Source organism: Rhyacophila brunnea, unplaced genomic scaffold, assembly GCF_057557595.1.
Source record: "Rhyacophila brunnea isolate RB1 unplaced genomic scaffold, BYU_Rbru_1.0 scaffold_17, whole genome shotgun sequence".
Taxonomy (NCBI): Eukaryota; Metazoa; Arthropoda; class Insecta; order Trichoptera; family Rhyacophilidae; genus Rhyacophila; species Rhyacophila brunnea.
In genome coordinates, this window is record NW_028232827.1 from 36,539,842 (window position 1) to 36,563,420 (window position 23,579).

General features: G+C 29.4%; 1 protein-coding gene across 1 annotated transcript in view; it reads left to right on the forward strand.

Annotated features, from left to right (window-relative positions):
• Window positions 1–23,579, forward strand: part of AstC (Allatostatin C) — a 91,887-nt gene that overhangs the window by 22,347 nt on the left and 45,961 nt on the right. Inside the window, exon 2 of the mRNA XM_085944681.1 lies at window positions 11,200–11,345. Within this exon, the coding sequence (XP_085800807.1) occupies window positions 11,229–11,345 (117 nt within the window). The 5' untranslated portion in view covers window positions 11,200–11,228. The remainder of the gene's footprint in view (window positions 1–11,199; window positions 11,346–23,579) is intronic.

A 23,579-nucleotide genomic window follows, 5' to 3' on the forward strand; every position in this document is an offset into this window, starting at 1 on the left:
GTGACAACTTTGTTATGCGGATATTAAAAATATTATACTGTGGAGATTTCTGTGGTCATTTTTGTACGGAATTTAAAATACCTCAAGTGGCGTAGTTTTTAGATAATATTTTTAAGAAAGACAGTTGAATCGGTAGTTTAATCAGTTGAAAGCACTCACACAGAAAGCTTGCTCAAATCCCATTTAGTCAAAAGATCTTAATGCTTTTTTTTAACAAAATGGGTATATTTAATTTCATCGTAATTTTACATAGGAATGCTATCAATGAAATTTTGCTATTGGTCAGTGAGTTTTTTAGTTGTAAAAATCTCAGTTGAGGTATTACAAAATTATAGTCATAAAATGGTTACTGGAACGCAGTTGGTGCGTATATAGTTCGACCGGCTAAAAACTGATATTTAATGTTAGGGGCATTGATATACTACTGGATGAATCATATGCTTCTTAAAATGACGCCCGATTTTCAGCGACTCGGCCAGTGTTAAAACTTACTGTTTTAATATCAGCGGACTTAACTCGATATAAGCTCACTCAAAATTTGTCTCGAAAACGACCTGGCAATAACTATGAGTAAGCCCAATCTAGCTTGCATCTTACTCTAACTAATAGTCAGCGCATGACGATTTGCTCTGTCCGCTCAGACATGAATTTTTGGTAGTTTGCAAGCTTTAGGTTGCAGATACCCTTAGGGTCACTATTCCAAGAACGCAAATTTAGTTTTACAGCCAGGACAATACCGGTGAAATTCGGGAATCTATGTTAACGGTCTTAACGCATTATAACTACAAGGAAATATTATAAGACGATATTCATAATAAATTTTGTGGTACATTTTTAAAATGACACTTGTATGGGAACTTCTCATCTAGTAGTATATCAATGGTTAGGGGTCTCCTTTATCTAGACAGCGGTATAGATTTTATTTCAGAATGTTTATTTTTCCAAAACGTATAAGCGATTCTAATGTGACGACTTTTTTGACAGTATTGCCTAGCAGTTGGCAACTTACCTAGTCGAATAAAAATACGTAGTTCAACGATAAAAAAATATATTTTATGATACTTATACATAAATGTAGTTACCAGACCAGACACCTACTTTATATTTAATAAAAAAAAATATTATTTGATTTCCATAAACACTTGAATACATAATACATTTGCGATACAATGCAGTAGGTATATAATAAATTTGGAGGCAATTCAATACAATAAAATTTCATTTCAACAAAACGTTAATATGTCAAATATTTTTTTCTCATCTATTTATCGTGGTCAGTTTCTAGATTAAAGTAAAAAATAGGTGCCGTCAATTTACTTTTTGAAATAATTAAAGAAAATCACATTTGTGTTTTCTTTTGGCGTCGGCAATATTTTTTTAATTGTCGTAAATAAATGAATAGCTATGTTGGCAATTATAGCGAAAAAACTTAACGTTAAAACGAGTATGCAAGATTTACATAAGGTAAATTTAATTATTGTTACCATTATTATTTATATCTTCTCCTACATGAAGCCTATAACATCATTTTTCCTTGCTCAGCGTCGCTCTAACTACGTCATATTATGTCAAAACTGTCGAACTTCACGCTTATGTTTTATGTTTATATTAATATTGTTATGGTAATGTTAAACCTTTGAACCTTTATATTATACATGAAAACATTACAAACTTTTATCTAAATATAAAATTTGTACACTTATGTATCTTTTTTTATACTTCAAGAAGCATTTTTTTTATCAAAATTACATTTATCTATTGCTTCTTCATGACATAAATTATAACAGTATTATTAATCACTTTATAAGTTTCTACGTAAATTTATTAAATAAGGTTTTGACATAACCCTTCTCAACATAGAAAACTGTGAAAGGGTTAGCTCATTGACCTGTTAGTTGTTACGGATTATCAAGATAATAAAATATTATATACAACAGTTTTCTTGGAAAACCCCAAGACAAAAGAAACGAGCTATTATGTTCAGTTTGTCTCGGGTTTCATAATAATAGTTAAGCATCTGTTATCATTTGCTTGGATAGATTTATGCCTGAACATGTAACCACGGTTTCGTAATTAAAATAATTCATTTTCTCTCTAAGTTAACGTAAAACAATTTTGTATTTATCCCGAATATTATAAATTATAACAGTAGCTACATAGTTAGGAGGATATTTCTAAATATAATATTATTATCTATCCATAAATATGATATTATTAGATATCATTCACGAGCCATCTATTCAAATTTGTAATAATAACAAAATTTAACTCTCTGTTTGTTTGTGTCTTTAACTACCTACTCAAAAACTACTAGATTAATATTGGTGAAACTTAGACAGATTTTAACGTATACTATTGATTATAGTAAACTTTTTCATTATATTGTGACACAACTGACTCGGTTAGGTATTGAAAATATAGATAGCGGATAGATACTATTATTCTTCATTGTGCATATTATCTACTTTTTCATACTGACGAAACGTGGACAATTGCTAGTATCATATAAAATAATAATATAGAAGCAGCGTTGCTTACTTAGTATTTTACAACGTTTTTATTAGGTCGTATTCTTATTTGTCTGGTGGTTGTTTATCAAGTACAAATCTTGCAATCGATTTTTAACTAACTTCCCGATTAGTTAGACATTTGAAACTTTTAGAATATATCAGGACACAGTGCCAATGCATTTTTTTAATACTTTTAGCCATCTTTAAGTAGAATTGAATTCAATTTCAGTTAATTTTGTTTTGTATGAAAAGTTATTTCGGAAGAAATCCGTAATCCAATCTACTATTATTAGTTGCTAGGCGTCTGGGGTCCTAGCAACTAAATTATTAATATATACGTGCGTTACTATGGAAATCAAAATGACATTTCAGTATGATTTTTATCAAGTACAATTTTTTTTGATCGTTTAAGCTAGCAAGTCAAGTTTATATGATTAAACAGAAAATTTAAAACGTTGTATATAAAAAGTTATTTTTATGTTGTAATTATTTCACGTCAAATCATGCATTTTTGTATAATTTAATCTAACATGCAAAATTTGTGTCTGAAATAATATTATTATAGCGTTAAATCTAGCGTTTTTAACACAACAAAGAGCTTAAAACTTTACACAAAAAGCAAGAATACATTACACTTGATTTGCTTGAAAATCGACATGCTTGCCTTTTGTACATTTTATATTATCTTACCAATAAAATTCAAATTTATTTATTTTACATAAAATAAACTTTACAAATTATAAATTTAAGACGTTCACAACACGATATTTAAAATTAAGAAATAGTATTAAAATAGTATAAAAAAAACAAAGAAATAGATGCAGTATTAGAAAAATTATATAAAGAGTAAAAACAACAACAATAATTTTAAAATAGATACATAGAAGTAGACATCAAAAATTAGTTAATTGCATTCAATATTATTACATTTTTAAGTAAATATAAAATTGCTAGTTGCTATTAAAAAATTGGGTGTTACCATAAAATTTCGATAGCATTATAATTATATACATAGCAGTGGTCTTACGTGGGCCGGAAAAATTTAGACGCATATATTGTACGAGCACGAAATAAGAGTAATTACACAATTAACTAACTAACTTAGTGTTATCTTAAATATATAAGATGTTCGCCAGAAAACTTTACTACTTTTTTTGGTCACCATTTTGTTAAAAATGAATTTTGACAGTTCATAATATTTGGAAATCGTGCAATATAAACGTGGCAAATTTATTATAGAAAAATATTCGATAAATCATAATGTTTTAATGCCATATTAACCCACTATTTATCGATTAGTGAATGATTTTGAAAAAAAAGGCTATATAAAAGATAATTAGAGGCTAAATTATTCACCAGTCACATTTTCATTCATTAAAAGTGATTGTATGGTACGCTATGTGATCTGCAGGAATCATTGGCTCTTAGTTTTTTAAAGATGAACGTGGCGTTACGGTAACTGTGAAGGTGAGAATGGAGAACGTTATCGCAACACGATTGATAACTTTTTGACACCAAAAATGAATGCTTTGAGTTTGGATGACATGTGGTTCCAAGAATACGGTACCACTTCACATACAGCCAATGGTAAAATTTCATTACTGAGAGATCTGTTTCCGCAACAAATTATCTCAAGAAATGGTGATGTCGATTTGCTTCTATGGGTACCAGATTTAACAGCCCAGAACTAATTTTTGTGGGGATATCTAAAGAACAAGTTTTATGCCAACAAAATAGAAACACTTTAGCAACTTAAACATAACATTCGTAAATAAATTAATGAAAAACCGGTTGAAATGTGTGAACATGTGATGAAAACATTGTAAAAAGAGCCCGCATTTGTATGGCGGACATTTAGCTGACATTATCTTCCATAAGTAATTCCCAACATTTAATAAAACTATTTTTTTTATTCAACGAATAATTCACAAGATTTAAGAATGTAATATTCCAAGTATTGAACATACATAATTTTGAAAACACTTCTGAAAGAATGAATTATAACCAATAGAAAAAATCTTTTTGAAAAAAGTAAGACAACCCGCAGGAATCGAACCGGCATCTCTCCAGGTATCGCACTCACCGCGCATAGACCACTATGCTAAAGTTGTCATACTAATTACGACTAATTTTAACTATTGGTTCTTATAATACTCTCTGAAGTGCTTCCCAAATTGAGCTACGATTGGCAATCGACTTTTGTATTTGAATCAAAGGAGGTATTACTTTAATTACTAGCCGACGCCACGGATTACTTTAAGATATTTTTGTGTTGTAACTTACTTGAACTTGCTAATAATTTAATAAACTATTTTTTTTATTCAACGAATAATTCACAAGATTTAAGAATGTAATATTCTAAGTATTGAACATACATAATTTTGAAAACATTAATTTTGGGTTGTCTTACTTTTTTCAAAAAGATTTTTTCTATTGGTTATAATACAATTTTTTAGAAGTGTTTTCAAAATTATGTATATTTAATAAAACATTTATCAGCATTAAACCATTTTGTTTTCATTTTTCATAAAGTGATACAAAATTAAAGTAGTAAACCTTTCCGGCGAACACCCTGTACTTTACAGATGTACACAACTCATACTGTTTTCTTCTATATAACTAAATATCTTCACCCATTAGACGCGCATATAACGGAAACTTTTATCCCTTAAGAATAAAAACGCGTTGAATAATGTAGGTTTATTTATCGTTCCACATCAAAACAAACTCAATTATTCCCTGATTGATTATTTATGTTATACTGCGTTTACATCATTAGACATCATTAATCTTAGTTCTTCCTCTGGAACAAAAGAAATAACTGAGATAAGTAAAGTCTTAACGGACATTATTATGAAATTGATCGACGCATTTAATATTTATGATAATCGTTTATAGAAAAGTTATTCGATTTCCAAATAATTTTCCATAACAAATAAAATGAAATAAAATAAAATTGTCAATCATTTATTTCGAAATATCTGAGTTTTAAACAAACATAATTTAAAAATACCCAAGAAATATACCTAATAGAAAACATCTTGAAAACAAAACTATGACGCAGTGGCGAAGAGTGGAGGTAGGCTGTTAAGGTCCGACATAAATAGTGCATACTAAACTTTGCCAGTCATAGTTATTAGTATTCATTGAACTAAGACTAAATGTGTGTAGATAGTGTTTCTTACTTTTTTAAATTCAATTAAGCCCTGCCCAATCCAAGCTATATTAGATAATAGTCAAAAAATATTCGTGTATCTATAGACTATATAAAATTATATTTTATAGAAAGAAGATTATTTTTTATCGATTATAATGGATTAAAAAAAACTAACTAACACCACCGATAATATGTATTCTTAATTCAATGATAACAAATAAGTAATATGACTGAAAAGTGTCCCTATTTTGTCGAATCGCCCATAGCATAACTAAATTATTATGGTTTGGTTTAGGTAAGATTTAATTGAATTTAAAAAACTAACCAGCACCTTCTGCAAGTTGTATTCTTATTTCAACGAAAACAAATAAATATGACTGACACTTTTAGTGTGCACTATTTATATGGTATCTTAATAATGCCCTTCTAAGGAAGAAGGCAGTAACTCACAAAATTTGTAAAATTGAGCTATGAATGCCATCCGTTAGGTAATTTTGAAAGCTATTATGTTCTGTTCATTTTAAAACCAGTATTATCACTAAAATACCGTTAAAATCCTTAGTGAAAAAATTGACATCTTCTAAAATAATACATTTTTTTTAGCAAAACGGCAGTAATTGGACCTATTCATTGCAGTTACTGTTTGTTTATTATTACTTTATTTGTATTTTAACATCCTACTAATAAAAATGACCACTGTTTTTTTTTCAATTCACAGTACTAAAGTTTGAGAAAAATAACACATGATGTCATTTATCTCGAAAGTGTGTGAGAGTCAGTTACTGCCTTCTTCCTAAGAAGGGCAGAATAGCCTATGTCCATTCCTTGTCACTGCTATGATGCCAAAGAGGATTGCAGCCCGATTTACATAATAAACTATTTTTTTTCAAAGAATTCACAGGTGCTGTAAAGAGTGATAAAATGTTTCGGTTGCATTACTATTATTTAATTTTATCGTACTTATGTAGGACATTGTTGGTAATATTGGTAAAACACATTGGCTGGCATCTTAGCAGATATCATATCATATATTTTTAAGTATTTTTCTATTACGTAAGCTTCGAGTATTTTCAAATTGTATTTGTTCTATATATCAATTCATATTCTCAAATCTTGTGAATAATTCGTTGAATTAAAAAAACAATTAATTTAAATTTTGATCAAAGTTTTCACTATTTCCATGATTCCCACGCACAAATAGCGTGGGGTGACTTGCTCGTAAGGATTCTATTACGAATACATGTCTGATAGATAAACCTGAATAATTTGCAGAATATGTTAGATATATAAAGATGTCATATTAATTCGCGTTCATCTCATATTAGTAATTGATATTTCATGAACACATCAAATATATTAATATTATAAAAAAACGTATTATTATAATATAAGCATCGCTATGTTAAAATTATTGAAGTTAAAGAAATATTTCGTACATTATGTCCGTGGTACTGAAGGTGCACTAAATTATCACAGGGATACCCTAAAGCACATTGGGTTGACAAAATTATAAAGTTTGGCAGATACACGTGACAGCAACGGTCAAAAATACTACTTTTGAGATAAATGAACTATAATGTGTGTTTCATATAAATTAAATCGTTAACTAATTATTTTTTGATTTTTCTGCGGAGTAATATTACACTGTATTGGCCGCGCGGCTTAAGCGTCGGACTATAGCGTCGTGGGTCCCAAGTTCGAATCCTGGGTATGGCAAGTACACATATTGTTTTTCATTTTGTGTGTGAGTCAGAGTATGGTCCTAATAGGTTGATCAAGTGGATGACATCCATTTCTCGTAAAAAAACAGAATCTGTTAATAGAAATCTCCACACTGTGGAGGCCCATAATATGATCTTATTGGGATCGGACATGGTCGAAAAAAAAATATATGACTTGCATAATATTATTCAAAGTTAAGTATGTTATTTCAATTATTCTACTGTTGCTACTACTAACTACTAAGGTTACAGGACATTTTTTAATAAATGCTTCAATATATATATTTTTTTTAAACGGTTATAACATTTTCTTAATTTTCATTAATTTATTATGTCGGTGCTTGTTTCAAAATCGATTTTTTTTCACTTTCAAGTAGCGATATAACATTTTTCGAATATTTTTAGAGACGTTATGTTTGCTACTCAGATGGTTTCCTAGATAATAATGAAATAACATTTTGAAGAAAGAAAATTATCTGAATACACGACAAAGCGTGGTATCTTATTTCAATTTTAATGAAGATCACTATTTCACTATGTGGTGCACTTTATGGCTGTTAAAAGTTTAAAAAGCTCGCGAAGCTTTGGCAATAGAGTTTGCTTAGCTTTTCCACGCTAAATATTTTCATTCTTAATACTTTTAAAGAGTTGCAAATGAGGATAGTTTAAAAATATCTATATTTTTTTACTAATATTTAACATTATTACTTAAAGCTTTATAAAAGTTTATGACTTTAAATCTTTGTAATATGTAGTAAATTATCTTATTAAAATAAGTTTAAAAATTGTGTTTTTAAATAGTAACATCACTTTTAATACAATACTCTTTCTTTAATGTAGGTTTATTTGAAAAATTAAAACTTCGTACTTATAAAAATGATAATAAAATTAAAATAAATTCTCCAGGTTATTTAGATTGTGACACCATTATCATGTTAGCATATCTCTCTCGCGTACACCAGTTACTTCTTTTTAAAATTAAATTATTATTTCCCGATAATTAAAAAAATAATCTTAACTATTATAAAATGGTAAAAACGATGAAATGGCATAATATAAATGCTGTAATATAAAATCTGTAATATATACTTTAAATTATTTAATAGGTGCTTTACAGTAGTTTGAATTAATTGACCCATTAGGTGTCAACACAGAACAGATAAAAAATAGAATTCCGATAGGCTATAATATACTTATACAGTAAATTTTGACTCAGGGTTTTGAATGTGTGAGTGTCCTACAAAAATGAACCACGCATTATAGACATGCAATAATGTGTGTAATACACACATATTAAATTAGCGTCAATGCAGAAACTGAGAACAGTTGTCAGTATTCAACGTATGACACATTCTTGACACGTGTTTAAATTTATCCCGTATTCTTCCTTACTCGAGATCGGTTGCCTGCTTCTCCTTACCCGTTAGGTATTTCAGTTCCCATTATTTCTGAGTTCCCTTGGTATCAAGTTATACCTGACAAGATGGAATTTGTGTCTGTACATTTTTTAGTACATTTAGGTAGTCGTTGTTTTTCAAATTCACCGCTCTGTTTATGTTTTAGATGTTATAGTGAAACTAATATGATGTTTTCAATACACATGGTGTTTGGCTTTTACGTATTGAATGAATAATCAAAATATATGTGTTTTATCGGAAACAAGAAAACGATATTCAAAACTATTTATTTGATTTCTGGTTAAAGAATTAATTAAAGATGTCAAATTCTACAAGTTACTAGGTGGATTTAATTTTCATAAGACTAATGCGCAACATTTTATTTCCTTTTTCGAGATTCGTTAAACAATCGCTACACGTCCAATTTAGCCATTGAGACACAATATAGCTAGCCTATGGATTGAAATATGATTATTTCAGGATTTTAAACTGCAACTCATGGTACAATGGTGAAAGTTATAGGTGTAATTATAGAATGGCTGGAAAATTATACATATATGTAACCAATATATGTATATGCATTATAAATTAAATAATCAATTCTAATGGATTTAAGTTTTGAACTATTCCATTTGAGTCGTTTTTTGCAACCCGGGTTTTGCCTTTCTCCATCTTCAGGCACTGTGTACACTCACCAAAAATCAAATAAACACTGACAACGAATACTATTAACTCTAACTTATATAACCAATCGATACAATAAAGTAGGTAAAAACTTCATTACCTACCTATCAAGTCAAGGATCACAATAAAAATATATAAAACAAATTATGAATAGTTGAAGTATTTGTAAAAACTATCTTAATAATAATAATAAATAATAATAATAATAATAAGCGTATAATAAATCATCAAACCTAATAATAAATCATTTGTAAATTAAACAATAAAAATACTAAACTCAATAGGTGTACAATCGTCCATTCTAGGAACAATGGTAACGTATTGGGAATTAATGAATTTAACTAACGAGATATTATATAATATATGGTATTTAATATTACAAATAATCAATGTTCAATTTTGTAATTAATTAACAGAAATTTTTATGCACACCTACCGAATGGGTTTAGTTTTTTCACTTACAAAGAAAAAAATACTCTTTATTTCATACTTCTAAAAATTTATCTGGATATTGTTCATTCAAATTAAGGCAAACTAAATTACTATACAGAATAACTTAGTACACACATAAATTCGCAGAGTTATAACTGCGTTTCAAAACCGTTGCAGTCTTTTATTGCGAAGGGAAATGAGTTGATAAAATCGCCCTTGTGGAACGTGCAACGGCTCGGAAATGTCTGAATATAATCGTTGGCAACTCGGTGGAAACCCAACAACGATAAGTACCTACAGATAATACCGTGCCTTAGAAGCCTGAAAACCTTCGAAGTTATATTAAATTAGATGCTAGGAATAACGAAAATTGTATTATCCATAAACGTATTATGGTATTATATTCATAATATATAGATTCTTTTTTATATATATACATGATACGAGTATTTTTTAATAAAATCGTAAACCATTTTTTTTCTATTCAATGTATAATTTACACGTTTTTTTAATAAAAAAGGTAAATGTCTTGGACATAATAATATGAAATAACCTCATATGCATACAAAATAGAAAAATGTCATAAATAAAATGTTAGCGATTGGGGCATAAAATTGTGTGGCAATAGGCAAAATTAGTGGCAAGTTTTATCGATTAAGCTACCGATATAATTGCTAAAATTACGGATATTTCCTAAGTAGGTATGCATTTAAAGTGTTATATTTTTTTAAAAATCACTTATTATTAGCAACCGTCTTTTGTTTTTTTCTCTGACTGCATTAGAATATTTTTTTAAATTTTAATTTTACAATACGTTTGTGCACATAATTTAGAATTAAATTATGCACACAATTTAAGAATGCATTTGTTTATGACTGATTAATTTAATACAACGCAATTTCTTAGTACTTATTCCACATTAATTGTTTAATAAATCTGGACCGGTTTCGTCTACCTCAGAGGGACATTTTCAACTGATTGTTGAAAATGCCCCTGACGAAACCGGTCCAGATTTATTAAATAATTAAAGAGGAATAAGTACGAAAACATTTTGCGTTTTATTAAATTAATCAATAATACAATGCAGTTTCACCATGAATTGACAATTAACATAATAAAGACAACATTTTTACTGATCATATACAATTTCTAACAATCTCAATAATATACCTAAGTACAAATGAGACAAAAACTGTAGTTCACAAACGCATATAATAAATGTCAGATATACTAAGGTAACACCCATTACATACTTTAACAAGTAACGTGTAATAAATATATATTGTTTTAATCAACAGGTCAGAGGCTAGTTAAACGACTCACAAAAATGCAGGGCCGCATTGGTAGCTACGGGCTGAGTTTCGCGCTGGTGGTACTTCTTGGAGCTGTGACGTGTGGCGCCCGGCCTCCTCGCTCCGAACCTTCCTACGGTGACGTCATACAGGTAATATTTATTTGTTTACTTCATTGTGAATTAAAATTAAATTGTTTTATTTTATATAACCATGATTAGATCCTTTAAAATATTATGTAGATAACTCTTTAACAATATTTTCGGCGTAACTTATTTTTGAGGTAAAACTTTCAACTGGACTTTTCCATACATAGCATATTTTTCAAATAAAAAAAAATATCGTTCACAAAATTTTCAAAAACACGTTTAATTTTATATAATAATTTGTTCCATCAACTTTTCTAAAATATAGCTGAAAACATTAATACTATCGACCGAGGACACTTGATGGAATTCAAATTTAAATTCTATAGCTGAAAACCTTTCACCGAAAAACCCCTTTGTTGATAACTATTGTATTATTATCAGTGCATTGGTTAACATTTTCAAATTAATATAAGATTTTGATTCAAATTACTTATACTTGTACCTACCTAAAAGAAATATATTTAAATACACATACATTTAATATATTAATTTGAATGTCAGTTGTTTCTCTATATAATGTATACCTTTATTTTTTTACTAATGTAGCATTGAAGTTACTGTTCATTGTAAGCATGAATACTTTGAAAGATATTTATATGTAAAGATGCTAAATCTAATTTTGAATTTTCATTTAGTTGTGCCGTGTCAAAAGTTTTTTTCGAAATACATAAAACATAAAAGCAGTAATCGTATGCATGATAAGTTGTATCATTATCGAATGTATTTTAGTTTTTCACTATTCCATTTGAGTAATGGAATGGAACTCAAATGAAATAGTATAAAACTTAAATCGATTAGAATTTAAATTCAAATTCCATCAAGTACCTTCTGTCGATAGTATTAATATTATATCATTTTATGGCGTTATGGCGTTTAGTTATTTGTTAATCTATTTCGTTAAATCGCCGAGACATTGTTAACTGAAGTATCAATGCCAGCAATATTTTCTTCATCACTAAATGATTGCATAATTAATTAGTCGCAACAAGTATGTCAAAGTGGCAGCACGCTGTTTTGTGACAATTCTTTCGATTGATTGAATGTCTTATATTAAAATTATAAAAACATTATACTTGCACCCAAAAAAGAAATAAGTAGTCAAAATCGAGGTTGGTGGAATGCGTGAAAGCGATAATAAAAAAAGGACGTTTAGTTATACTTTCCCAATCGTTGTAGTACTTATAGATTTTTGTACTAAATACAAAAGCGGATTGGTACGGTGAAACACCAATAAATATTCCGGTAGACGGATGAGTCCTAATGGTTGCAAATTACATTGCATACACTGTAATTGTAAACCTTGATTTTTATAGATATCAAATAAAATTAAAAATATTATAAATTAACTCTTACACAATACTTCATTGCGTTATAATTATTACATTTCTATCGCTTTTTTGCATCACATTTAATATTCTATGGAATGATTTTAAATACCATTCATTAAATTGTATTGTGAATAATCTTGTACATTTATTAATGTTATACTGTGCTTGAGTCGAAAGTATTAATTACCAAAGAACACAAAATTAATTCAAATTGACTTACTCTACAGAGCGCAGTAGTAGTTTTGAAGCAGGGTCTGATATAATATTTTAGCTCATAAAACCAAGGGACACAATGCAAACCGACTATTCGCATAATATATTAAATAGGCGCTGTGTTTACGTGACAAACTTTAATGCCTATTATATGACAGATTACGACCACGATGGCTGAACGGCTTAAGCACCAGCATATTATATCGTGGGTGCCAGGTTCGAATCCTGGATTTGGCAAATACGCATACTGTTTTTCAATGTGTGTTTGGAGTCAGAGTATGGACCTAATAGGTTCAGCAAGTGGCTGATATCCATTTCTCGTAATACAACTTCCACTCTATTGAGGCCCATAATATCCTCTAAGGATCAAACATGGTGAAGTATTAGAAGTATGTGACAAATTTAACTATTGAAAAGAACACATTATTTAACGCGTGTTTAAGTTTATCCCATATTTTTACACTGTATTCTTAACTAGTTAACACGGTAACACGTTCCCGTTATTTTTCTTGATTCAAAATAACACGGATATCACTAAGAGAAATTTTGTATACAATGCGGTCATATATAATGATTGGTAATACATTGTAAAATCGATAAAAAAAAGAAAATATTTAATTTAAACATAGCACATTATCGTGATGGTCGATAGTTTTAGCACGAAACCAGACATAGGCAGAGAGGTTCCGAGTAATAGAATCTAATGCATTATGTTTGATGTAAATACGGTCAATATTAACAGCCATAAGAATCATCACATTAATTAGTCCAGTCTAATTCCTGCGCACTAGAATAATTTGCATCTGCGCATATTCGTGATTAAAATATTCCTCTATACTATTGAACGCTCGGCGTATGATATTAATAATTATTATAACAATCGAATTTACCGGGTCGTTCTCAGAATACCAACCCTCCTCTGACTTACAACCTCGGTGCTGATTGTACGGCTGACAACCAAGTCTCATAATCGGTTAAGTCCTTATTCTCACCTAGAGTAAAAATATTTTAATATTCTGACCGAAAATTATTATTCTTGTAATATTAATATCACATTATTCCAGGAAGATCTGGTAACTTCTTATGGTATTACAAGAAACCAAAGCATAAATTTAATATAATTCACCAAAACCATTGTAAATCATCATTCCCTCTGAGATTTCACACAATATTAAATTCCAGTTTACCTGAAACCTATTAAATATTCCAGTTAAATGCCACGCTTCTACTTGGCATTTGTATTTTTTGGGATTGAATAAGTGAAAAGGCAAAATAATATACCATATAGTTTCAACTATATTATAATGAAGGAGTCACAAACTTTTTGTATTTTCATACCGTCAACTCAATACTACAACTAGATAACTCTGATTTCATTATTGTTGAGAAAGTGAAATTTAAACTTTACTTGATTTACATAAATCTAAGCTATAATTATTATTTCAAATAAAAATGAAAAATTGTACTTGTCCAATTGGGAACAATTAAATAATGTTCAATTGTAGGAAAAAATATTATTGATATACTATTTTATTTATATAACGCATTTATGGTTTTAAAGACTAGTTATCTAATATTTTCAAACACAAAATCAATACAGTTCCCATTATCTTTTGACTCAAGTACCTAGTTTTATTATTTTGTAGAGAAGGAAATGTAGAATCGTATTAAATAGCTATCTCAAAAACAGTGAAAATCGTGTTATCTAGTTGTAGTATTGAGGTGACGATATATTTGAAACAGGTTTTTGGTAGTCCCGATATCTATAGAAAAGTTAATACACTCTTCATGATGCTCTAAAGTAAAGCAACAAACTGTAAATAAAATCAATCCGGCTACCTGCTATTTCTCATAAATGCGTACTTTTTAAGTAAACAGCTGATGGTGTGACTAGGAGATGAGTGAAGAACTGAAGTATGGTTGTTGAGAGCGGTTGCGTATTTATTAAATTTGATGGATTAACGAGCGCAGTTTACATAGTTACAATGATAAAAGATAACAGCGAGATAGATATTTTTGGCCCGAGGCACGATTATACAGAGTAACAGTTCTCTACTAAGATAAACTGCGGAGTGAGATATTCGGCCTTAGTTACAACCCAACCGTTACCTATCTCATTGATTTGAAAGAAAAAAAAGTGAATAAATTGCAGTTAAATAAAATCAGTATATTTCTTAATTATCATCATTTCTTGCTGACAAATTCGCAGCTGATCGCTAGTATACAATATATATATTCGAGTATGTTTTCAATACTACTCAAGACTATGACTGTTTAAAAATATATCTAACATAATTCTTGATAATACAATATCTCCATTTTGCTCTGTTTTCTACAGTCATTAAGGCGGAAACTATGTAGGTAATTGTTTTCTAACGATTTCTTTCAGCTGATTGCGTCGACTTCATTCACAGAAATATGTCCGTTACAGATAATTGCCCGCAGACAAAAATATTTTATATGTTAGTATAAACAAACCATATAATATTAAAGGATTTTTACACTATCTATAATAAATAATTTATGATTTCTACATTAATAAGAAACAAGTATATAACAATGAAAATCCACTGTTAAAATGCAATTAATTGGCTGTAAACTTGAATGAACAATAATTCAAAATTACAAGATAAACCCTATTCAGATTATTTTAAGTGATATTTTTGATAGTTAATACATAAAAAAATGTGAAAAATTGCATAATACATGGTCAATTATTGTGCAATCAATGGTATAGTATATCGACGGGGGTTATAAAATATTATTTTACTTAGACAATAATTTGTATCATTAAATTCGTATTAAATTTTAATGTATGCGCTTTTAAATCGTATTATAATGAGTGGTTGATTATTAATTGCAAACAAATAGTTACGAATTATATTACATTGAATTAATACATTAAATAGAGAAACAATATTAATAATAGAGCAAATCAAAATAAGTGACAAAATGTGTAAAATTAAACGATGTAAGTAAATATATAATATATTGAATATACATAATTTGAAAACATCTCATTCACATACACACTAGAAAAAAATCATTGTGTAGAAAAATATACGACACTCGACGGGACTTGAACCTGCGTCGGCTAGATTCGCGCCAGTATGCTATTCCAATTAAGCTACGAGTATCTTACTAAATTACGACGATTTAAACTAGTAGTTGTTACATGAGCTTGGAATGCTTATCAAATGTTGTTATAGTTTTATTATTGGAAAAGCATACTGGCACAGATACAGGTTCAAGTTTCGTCGTGTGTCTTTTTTTTCTACAACATAATTTTTATAGTATGTACATGCATGAAATGTTTTCAAATTATGTATGTTCAAAATATAGAATGTTACATTCTTAAATCTTGTGTTTTATTCGTTGAATAAAATAATAATAGTTTACTACATATATATAAACCAATAAAATAATAATTATGAAACTATTGGTATAGGTTTCTCCAAGTATATAAAATACCTCTTACAGACCCTTAGATAAATCAATAGTACCTAAAACAGGGACTGCATTACCTCTTTGAATTTCTATGTTTATTTACTGTCTCGGTTGAACATAATTCATCTGCGTTATCAGTCAAGCGACAACAGATCTCAGTCACCGTCTTGAAAGCAGATGGTCCCTTGGGTCCAAATGTCTCGAAACCCAGGGGGCAGAATATAATCATGTGACAGACAGTCGTATTTTTGGATTTGTTAAACTTAGCCAAAAGAGACGATTGAGCTGATTTATTCAGGTGATATTCCGCGAGTATATGGACCACAGTGGCGTCCCAAACCGTACATGTTCTATACTTATACATTATACTGAGTTTATATTTGCTTTTTAGAAACGATGCTCCATGTGATATATATTGACGCCAGTCTGAAATAGAAACAAAATAAGAATTATAAAATTTTACATGTCAATGGTTTGTAATGTATGGTATTATTAATGTATTAATGCAGGGTTTCCCAAACTATGTTCCGCCGAACCTGAATAGGTGTTCCACGACCATTTGGAAAGGTTTTATACACTGCAACACATGTGGCGAGTGGTGATCAATCTCCGCTGTTGTTTATGACGTCAAGTATTTAAACAGGTTATGGCTCCCTCAAGGGGCCTCTAGCTTGGGGCCTGGGCTTACGGGGGGGCCCGGTATGAGAGATTGACCAGCCAAGTGAGATAAACACACATCACAAACATGCACTAATAGTAAAAAAATGTCGCCTGCGGCGCTGATTCACTTCGAACTTGTTGTCATTTAATGATATTATGTGGTTTTGCCATATTTACAATTTTTGATTATTGTCGATATTTTACAATATGTCCATAATTGTGCATATCAACATACTAGTGGGTGTATTAAAAATACAAAAAATTGCTAACAATACCCTTAATTTTACCTCGAACACCATTTGGAATATGCAACTGTTGATCATCACATTGCCTTTAACCTTAGCAATAAGTATGGAGCCCGCCAAAGATCCTAGCCTGGGGGCCCGCTTCGGGGTGTGGGGGCCATGATCTAGGTATAGACGGAGGACCATATTTTCTCACACCGTGCACATGAAAAAGATGTGGTATATTGTTTTTAACTGAACGGCTGGCAATTCTTGTCAGTTTAACGACAGTTGCCAAAATTGGCAGAATGGTTAGCTGCGCTAATAAATAACCTAAAAAATAAACTAAGTGTTCCGTTAAAATTTCCGGGTTTGTGAAGTGTTCCATTGCAGAAAAGGTTTGGGAAACCCTGTATTAATGAATGATAAAATTTTATTATTTCTTGACGATTATTAACGTAGAGCGGCATCGATTTTTGCATATATAAGTGAATATTTCCTTGCTGCGGTCCTAGCTACTCGTATAGGCACTTGTCAAGACCGTCTGCGAATTTAGATGGTAATGCTAGTTATTGCTTAACTTCGAATGCAATGCCGTAACATGTTCGCAGTAAATAAAGATTTTCGTTGAATATTTCGTTCATAATAATTAACGTATTACCAATTTTAATCAGTCATCATTTCTGACACTTATCAATAAATCTATATTTTCTGTTTATTTTACAAAATGTCATTTCAAAATCTTTTTGTACCATTGACGTCTCTAGGCAAAGTGCCGCTCTTAGGCAGACCTAAAATGGCGTCCCGTTTTATTTTTAATCTCAAATTGTAAAATGTAAAATTATTAGGTACATACCGATATATTGTATTATAACATTCCCGTTACTGTAATGTCACATTAGGTTACTCTGCAAATTAAACTTCAAATATTTCAGTTAATATGCACTTCTTCATATTTTGGCTATTCCTAGAATCAGAATGTAACATCTAATTAAAATGTTACTATTTTTAAAATCGAAAGCATTATCCAGTAAATATACATAATTGATTATTATGTATCGGATTTCATTCACTTTATAATAAAGTATCAAAACTTTTTGATAATTTTATAGATACAACAAATACTTAACAAATAATGATAAAGAAATCTTATTGGACTTATTTATGTTACCGAAATCGGCATTCCCTTTTACCAATTTTCTATCTCGTATTGTAACCTTAAGAGACATCACCGGAATGAACGAAATTTATTAGTATTGTAAAGGGAAGGTTTAACCGACAAATGCAACAAAAATGACATAAGTACATAATTAATTTACCGAGTATTTGAGAATTTATACGACACCTACACTCGAACAATGGTAGTTTTTGGTAAGTAAATGGAGGTCTAAGGCGCAAACTAGTTTAGAGGCTCCCTTATTTTTTATATATTAAGAAGTCTGTATTTTATAATGTAGCAACCGCATCATCCGCTTCATGGAAAACAATCAATACTTTAAATGCTTGCCGCAGTTTATAATTTTCCACCCCTAAACAACGCATGACTTGCCCACACCCATGGGACGTCACTGCTTGGTACATGACAGTATGTCAAAAAAAGTATTTCAGAAAAAGGTTCAATATAATATTAGTAATATAAAGCCACAAAATTTATAGAAAAATATATTTTAATTAATGCGATCATGTTTCAAAAAATCATTGGAAAGTGATACTTCTTAGTAACCCACAATAAAATTACATTAATATCTGAAAAAATAACATAATATAAGTACAACATAATTTTTGTATATATTTAGGATATCAATTTTCATTTTTTTTTATAACGAAAGCAAGCTTGACATTTTTTTTAATAGTTAACAACCTTTCTGAGAATGAAACAGATCTTCTTTACAAAATACACCTACGCGTGTTATGATAATTTGAAAAAAACTCGACTATTCCTTTTTAATTCAGTTCTCTGCGCATTTTTCTTGATAATAAGAAAACAGACGTTAAATAATGCTATACGAAGGCAGTACAGCATTATTTTCCATTACGACATTTCCATTATGATTTCGATTAAGTTTAAAATTTCATTTTTTTTTTTACATAAAACAAAAAAGCATAGTTACATTAATGATAGTTTTAAAAGGTACCTATCTATTTACACGTTTTGTTTAAGTAGGTACATATATTATTTCTATATTTTATAGGTATGTAAATGCCTACCCTCAATCGTATTGAAGTAATCTCACAAAAATATGACAACAAACCAAACGGGTGTACGTCATGCTCAGTAACTTAAGAAAGTTTTGGATAGGATAAATGATTTTCACCATGGAGTGATCGTGTAGAAACGGGGATAAAATCGCAAATAGCCTACGTCACTCATGTTTTCGTATAAAGGCAGGATATTTACTTAATGTTTTTGATTATTATTAACTGCATATAATATAATCATAAATAATATATTCATACCTACATGCGATGTTTATAAATACCTAACCATAAGAGCATTTTAACCACACCTATTTCATATTATATTCCCCATCACTGAACGGTTTTCTATTTTATTACAACGTTTTTCTTAGCTCGTATTCTTGTTTGTCAGATGGTTGTTCATCCGGTACAAATCTTGCAATCGATTTTTAACTAACTTCTCAACTAGCTAGACATTTGAAACTTTTAGAATATATCAGGACACGATGCCAATGCATTCTTTTAATAGTTGTAGGTATCTTTAAGCAGAATTGAATTCATTTTCAGTTGATTCGGTTTTGTATGGAAAGTTATTTTAGAAAAATCCGTAAAAAGTAAAAGACTATTATTGGTTGCTAAGGGGTGGTCCTAGCAACTGTTACTATGGAAATCAAAATGAAATGTCAAAATAACATTTCAGTATTCTATATTTGTTTGTTTTTTATTTACTTCATATCAAGCACAAATTTGAGCATAATAATTCAACAGAAAATTTAAAAACGTTGTATACAAAAAGTTCCTTTTATCTTAATTATTTAGCGATTATTTTTGAGGCAACATAACAAACAGCTGTCATATTTTAATGACTGCCGATAAATTTCATTAGGTTTGTTGACTGAATATTTTTATTTTCAATATTTTTTAATATCATATACGTATATACCTATTTGTAAAACTTTTTGTAAAAAAATTTATATATTTTAAATTATTATACGCATTTTTTTTCTCTTTAAAATAAAAGATTTGCGTGCCATGCAAAAATCATCTCGCGTGCCATAGGTTCGCCATCACTGGACTATATTATATATTTAGAGTGTGATTTTTGAAGCTGATGACGGCAAAAATAAAAGTTATATTTATATTTTTTTTTTTGCAAAAGAGGCCAAATTCGTCGATCCACCACTGCCTTGAAGTGAAATATTATAATATGCACCCTTGTTATACAATGCTCCTTGAATTAATATACGTACAATTTATTATATGAAACAAAATTAATTATAAATGAAGGATTTGCTCAGTAGTTAAATTGAAAGTTTTCCTATAGATTTGCAAAAAGTTTTCCAATATTTTGAATGATTTATGTGCCATTTATCCTTCTTATATTAAAATGGAAACGTATGGCTCAATATGGTGCGTTTCCTCAGTGAAAAATGTTCCCCTTCTAGTCACATATTATAAAAAAAAATATTATGACATTCGGAGCCTTTCCTATTATCTAAAATGACATTTTATGTGTTTTTGATCGCGCATATAGGTAAAAATGTTAGATAAATAATAGGTTTCAATTTTTACAGCGTTACTTTGGCGAAGCTTTTGGCATTTTGTAAAAAGAAATCAAGCAAAATCAATATTTGACCGTTGTCAAATATTGTTAATAACATGGTAGTGATTTTTATTATTTCTACTTTAATCTTAATGACAATGTTGCCATTTTTTATCATCGATTGATCTATGTATCTCATTACTTCATAAAATATAAAATTAAGATTAAACTGTAGAAAAACCTAAAATACGCCGCATTTCGTGAGCAAGTTTTGTATATAAAACATTTAATAACCAAAAACAAAATAGCTTATGAAAATAATTATTAATGGAATTTTTCTAGATTATTTACCCTGTCGTTCGATAGGGGTTTTAATCTTCATTTTGACGCAAACTCAGTGTCGAAATTTTTTATGTACTCGATTTTAAATATCTACAATAGAAACTACACACAAACAAAAAATACTTAACATATCTATGCTTGCACTAAATTTTTTTTCCAATGAATATTTTGTCACAGCACTATGCTTTATTATATTTTCATATCTCTTTCACAATGTCAACATAAATTAACGAAACTAATCGAGTTACTTACATAAATATCTAAATTACTTAAAGAATTCTGATGTATTATTCCACTTGAGTAAGAGTGAGTTTTTAATTGAATTTGTTATCTATATAAATCTTTAGAATAATGTATATTTAGATCACTCAGCAGACATCTTACCGTTTTGCTATTTATATTTTCATGGTATGTTTATACTAGGTATGTACCTAATTTTTTATATTTGATTTAATATCATGTTGTAAACGTTTATAAGCAAGTAAACAGAAAAAAATACTGTCATAAAAAAAATAGAAGTTGCGATTCAATTTGGCAAAAATTTCTTATTGCTTCTGAATATAAATTTGATCCAGAGCAAGGACCCAATGCGTTGTGTTAATAGTTAATGGTCAAACTTCGTAAGATACTCAGTTTATTTATCACCCATTCTTTGGATGCCCATAATCTTTCCAAATGAATATAATTTATATTCTTATAAAGTGATCCACGAAATCGAGGTTTCGTTTTTTATCCTACAAAAAGCTCATTTTTCATCTTAATAAGTTAATAAGTCTTTATTACGGATCTTGTCAGGAAGTCTTTACCCTTTAGTATTCTTCTAATTTTATTTAATTAAACTACAAAATTTGTTTGTATTTTGAATCTGTATACTACAAATTAATGAAAACTACATAAATTTTCATCGTATTGAAATACCTTGGCAATCATTACAAAAAGCATTTTTGTATTTAATTAAAGAGTAGGTTGAGCAATGAAAAGTAATTGAACCAGGCCTGAACAAAAACGATGCATGAGTGCGAGTGAGAAAGTATTTGGCACCCTTACGATCTCTTTGACACGCGCTAGAGTAAGATAAAAGGTCTACATTTGTGTAAGCTAGTTTCCAAAAATATCGCCATCAAATCGGGGCAAAACGCTTCACACAGCGTCGATAACTTGCGAGCTCGTGTTGCTAAAATTGATATTTTTGTGTTAAACATAAAGTCAGTGGTAAATATTTTTAGTTAATTAAGTAGAAAAGATGGTTCTGTGTGTTGTCTTAAAATGTGGTAGCCGTACTGATAAGCAAGAAGATGGTATAACGTTTCATAGGTAAGTTGATACATGTTCGTGATAATTTATTTGTATTTTATTATATATTTTAATATCAGTGACCTAGTGTTTTTTTGAAATAACTTAAATTATAGATATCTTTATCTAATGGTTGCATTTTGACCGCTTAAAAATACTATATAACGTAAAAAAATAGAAAATTATATTTTAATTCTGAGCGTCTAGTGCGAGCACTTTGGGCGAGCACTAGCGAAATGGTCTATGGTCTCGAACATTTGTAGACGAATGCGTTTGCTCGCTCACAAACCAAACGCAAGGCAAGCGGCTTCATTTAGCAATGCAACGGGTGGCGTCTAGATGTATCTATAGTCTAAGAATTGAACCAATTTTTCTTTACACTTTGCAAATGAACCTTAGTTTATTTCACTTAGAACAACAAAAAATTTCCTCAGTAATTTTGTGGTGTTAGAAACATGACGTCTATTTATATTAGTCGAATAAATAATTGTAGTCATGTCTTTAATACCATCTAAAAAAATGTTATTTTATACTTATAAACCAGCTGATGTTTCCAACAAATAAATTCACCCGGTCTTAATTAGACGCAAAGGACACTAATCCTAGATGTGAGGCATTTTTAGTTTTAAAAAAAATCTTGGACATCCGACCTCTTTAGATCATAATATATTATACCAGTGCAATCTGGTCAGTTAAAATTAATATTTATTATGATCTTGAACATGAGATATTTATTCATATACCTACATAGAGAAATTATGACAACTTTAAACACATTAATAATTGACATTATATACCAACCGGAAAAAAACACGCTGATCAAAACGTTCCGCACAGCCTTTTTATATACGTACTTTCTATTCTGCTTTATTTTATTTCATTGTGTATAATAAATTAAATGATCAAAGATTTTTTTTAAATTTGTTACAATAAAATAGTTTTAGTGTATACTAAAAATTCTTTAGGGATTCGAAATGATTAAGTTGGAATAAAAATCTAACAGAATTTT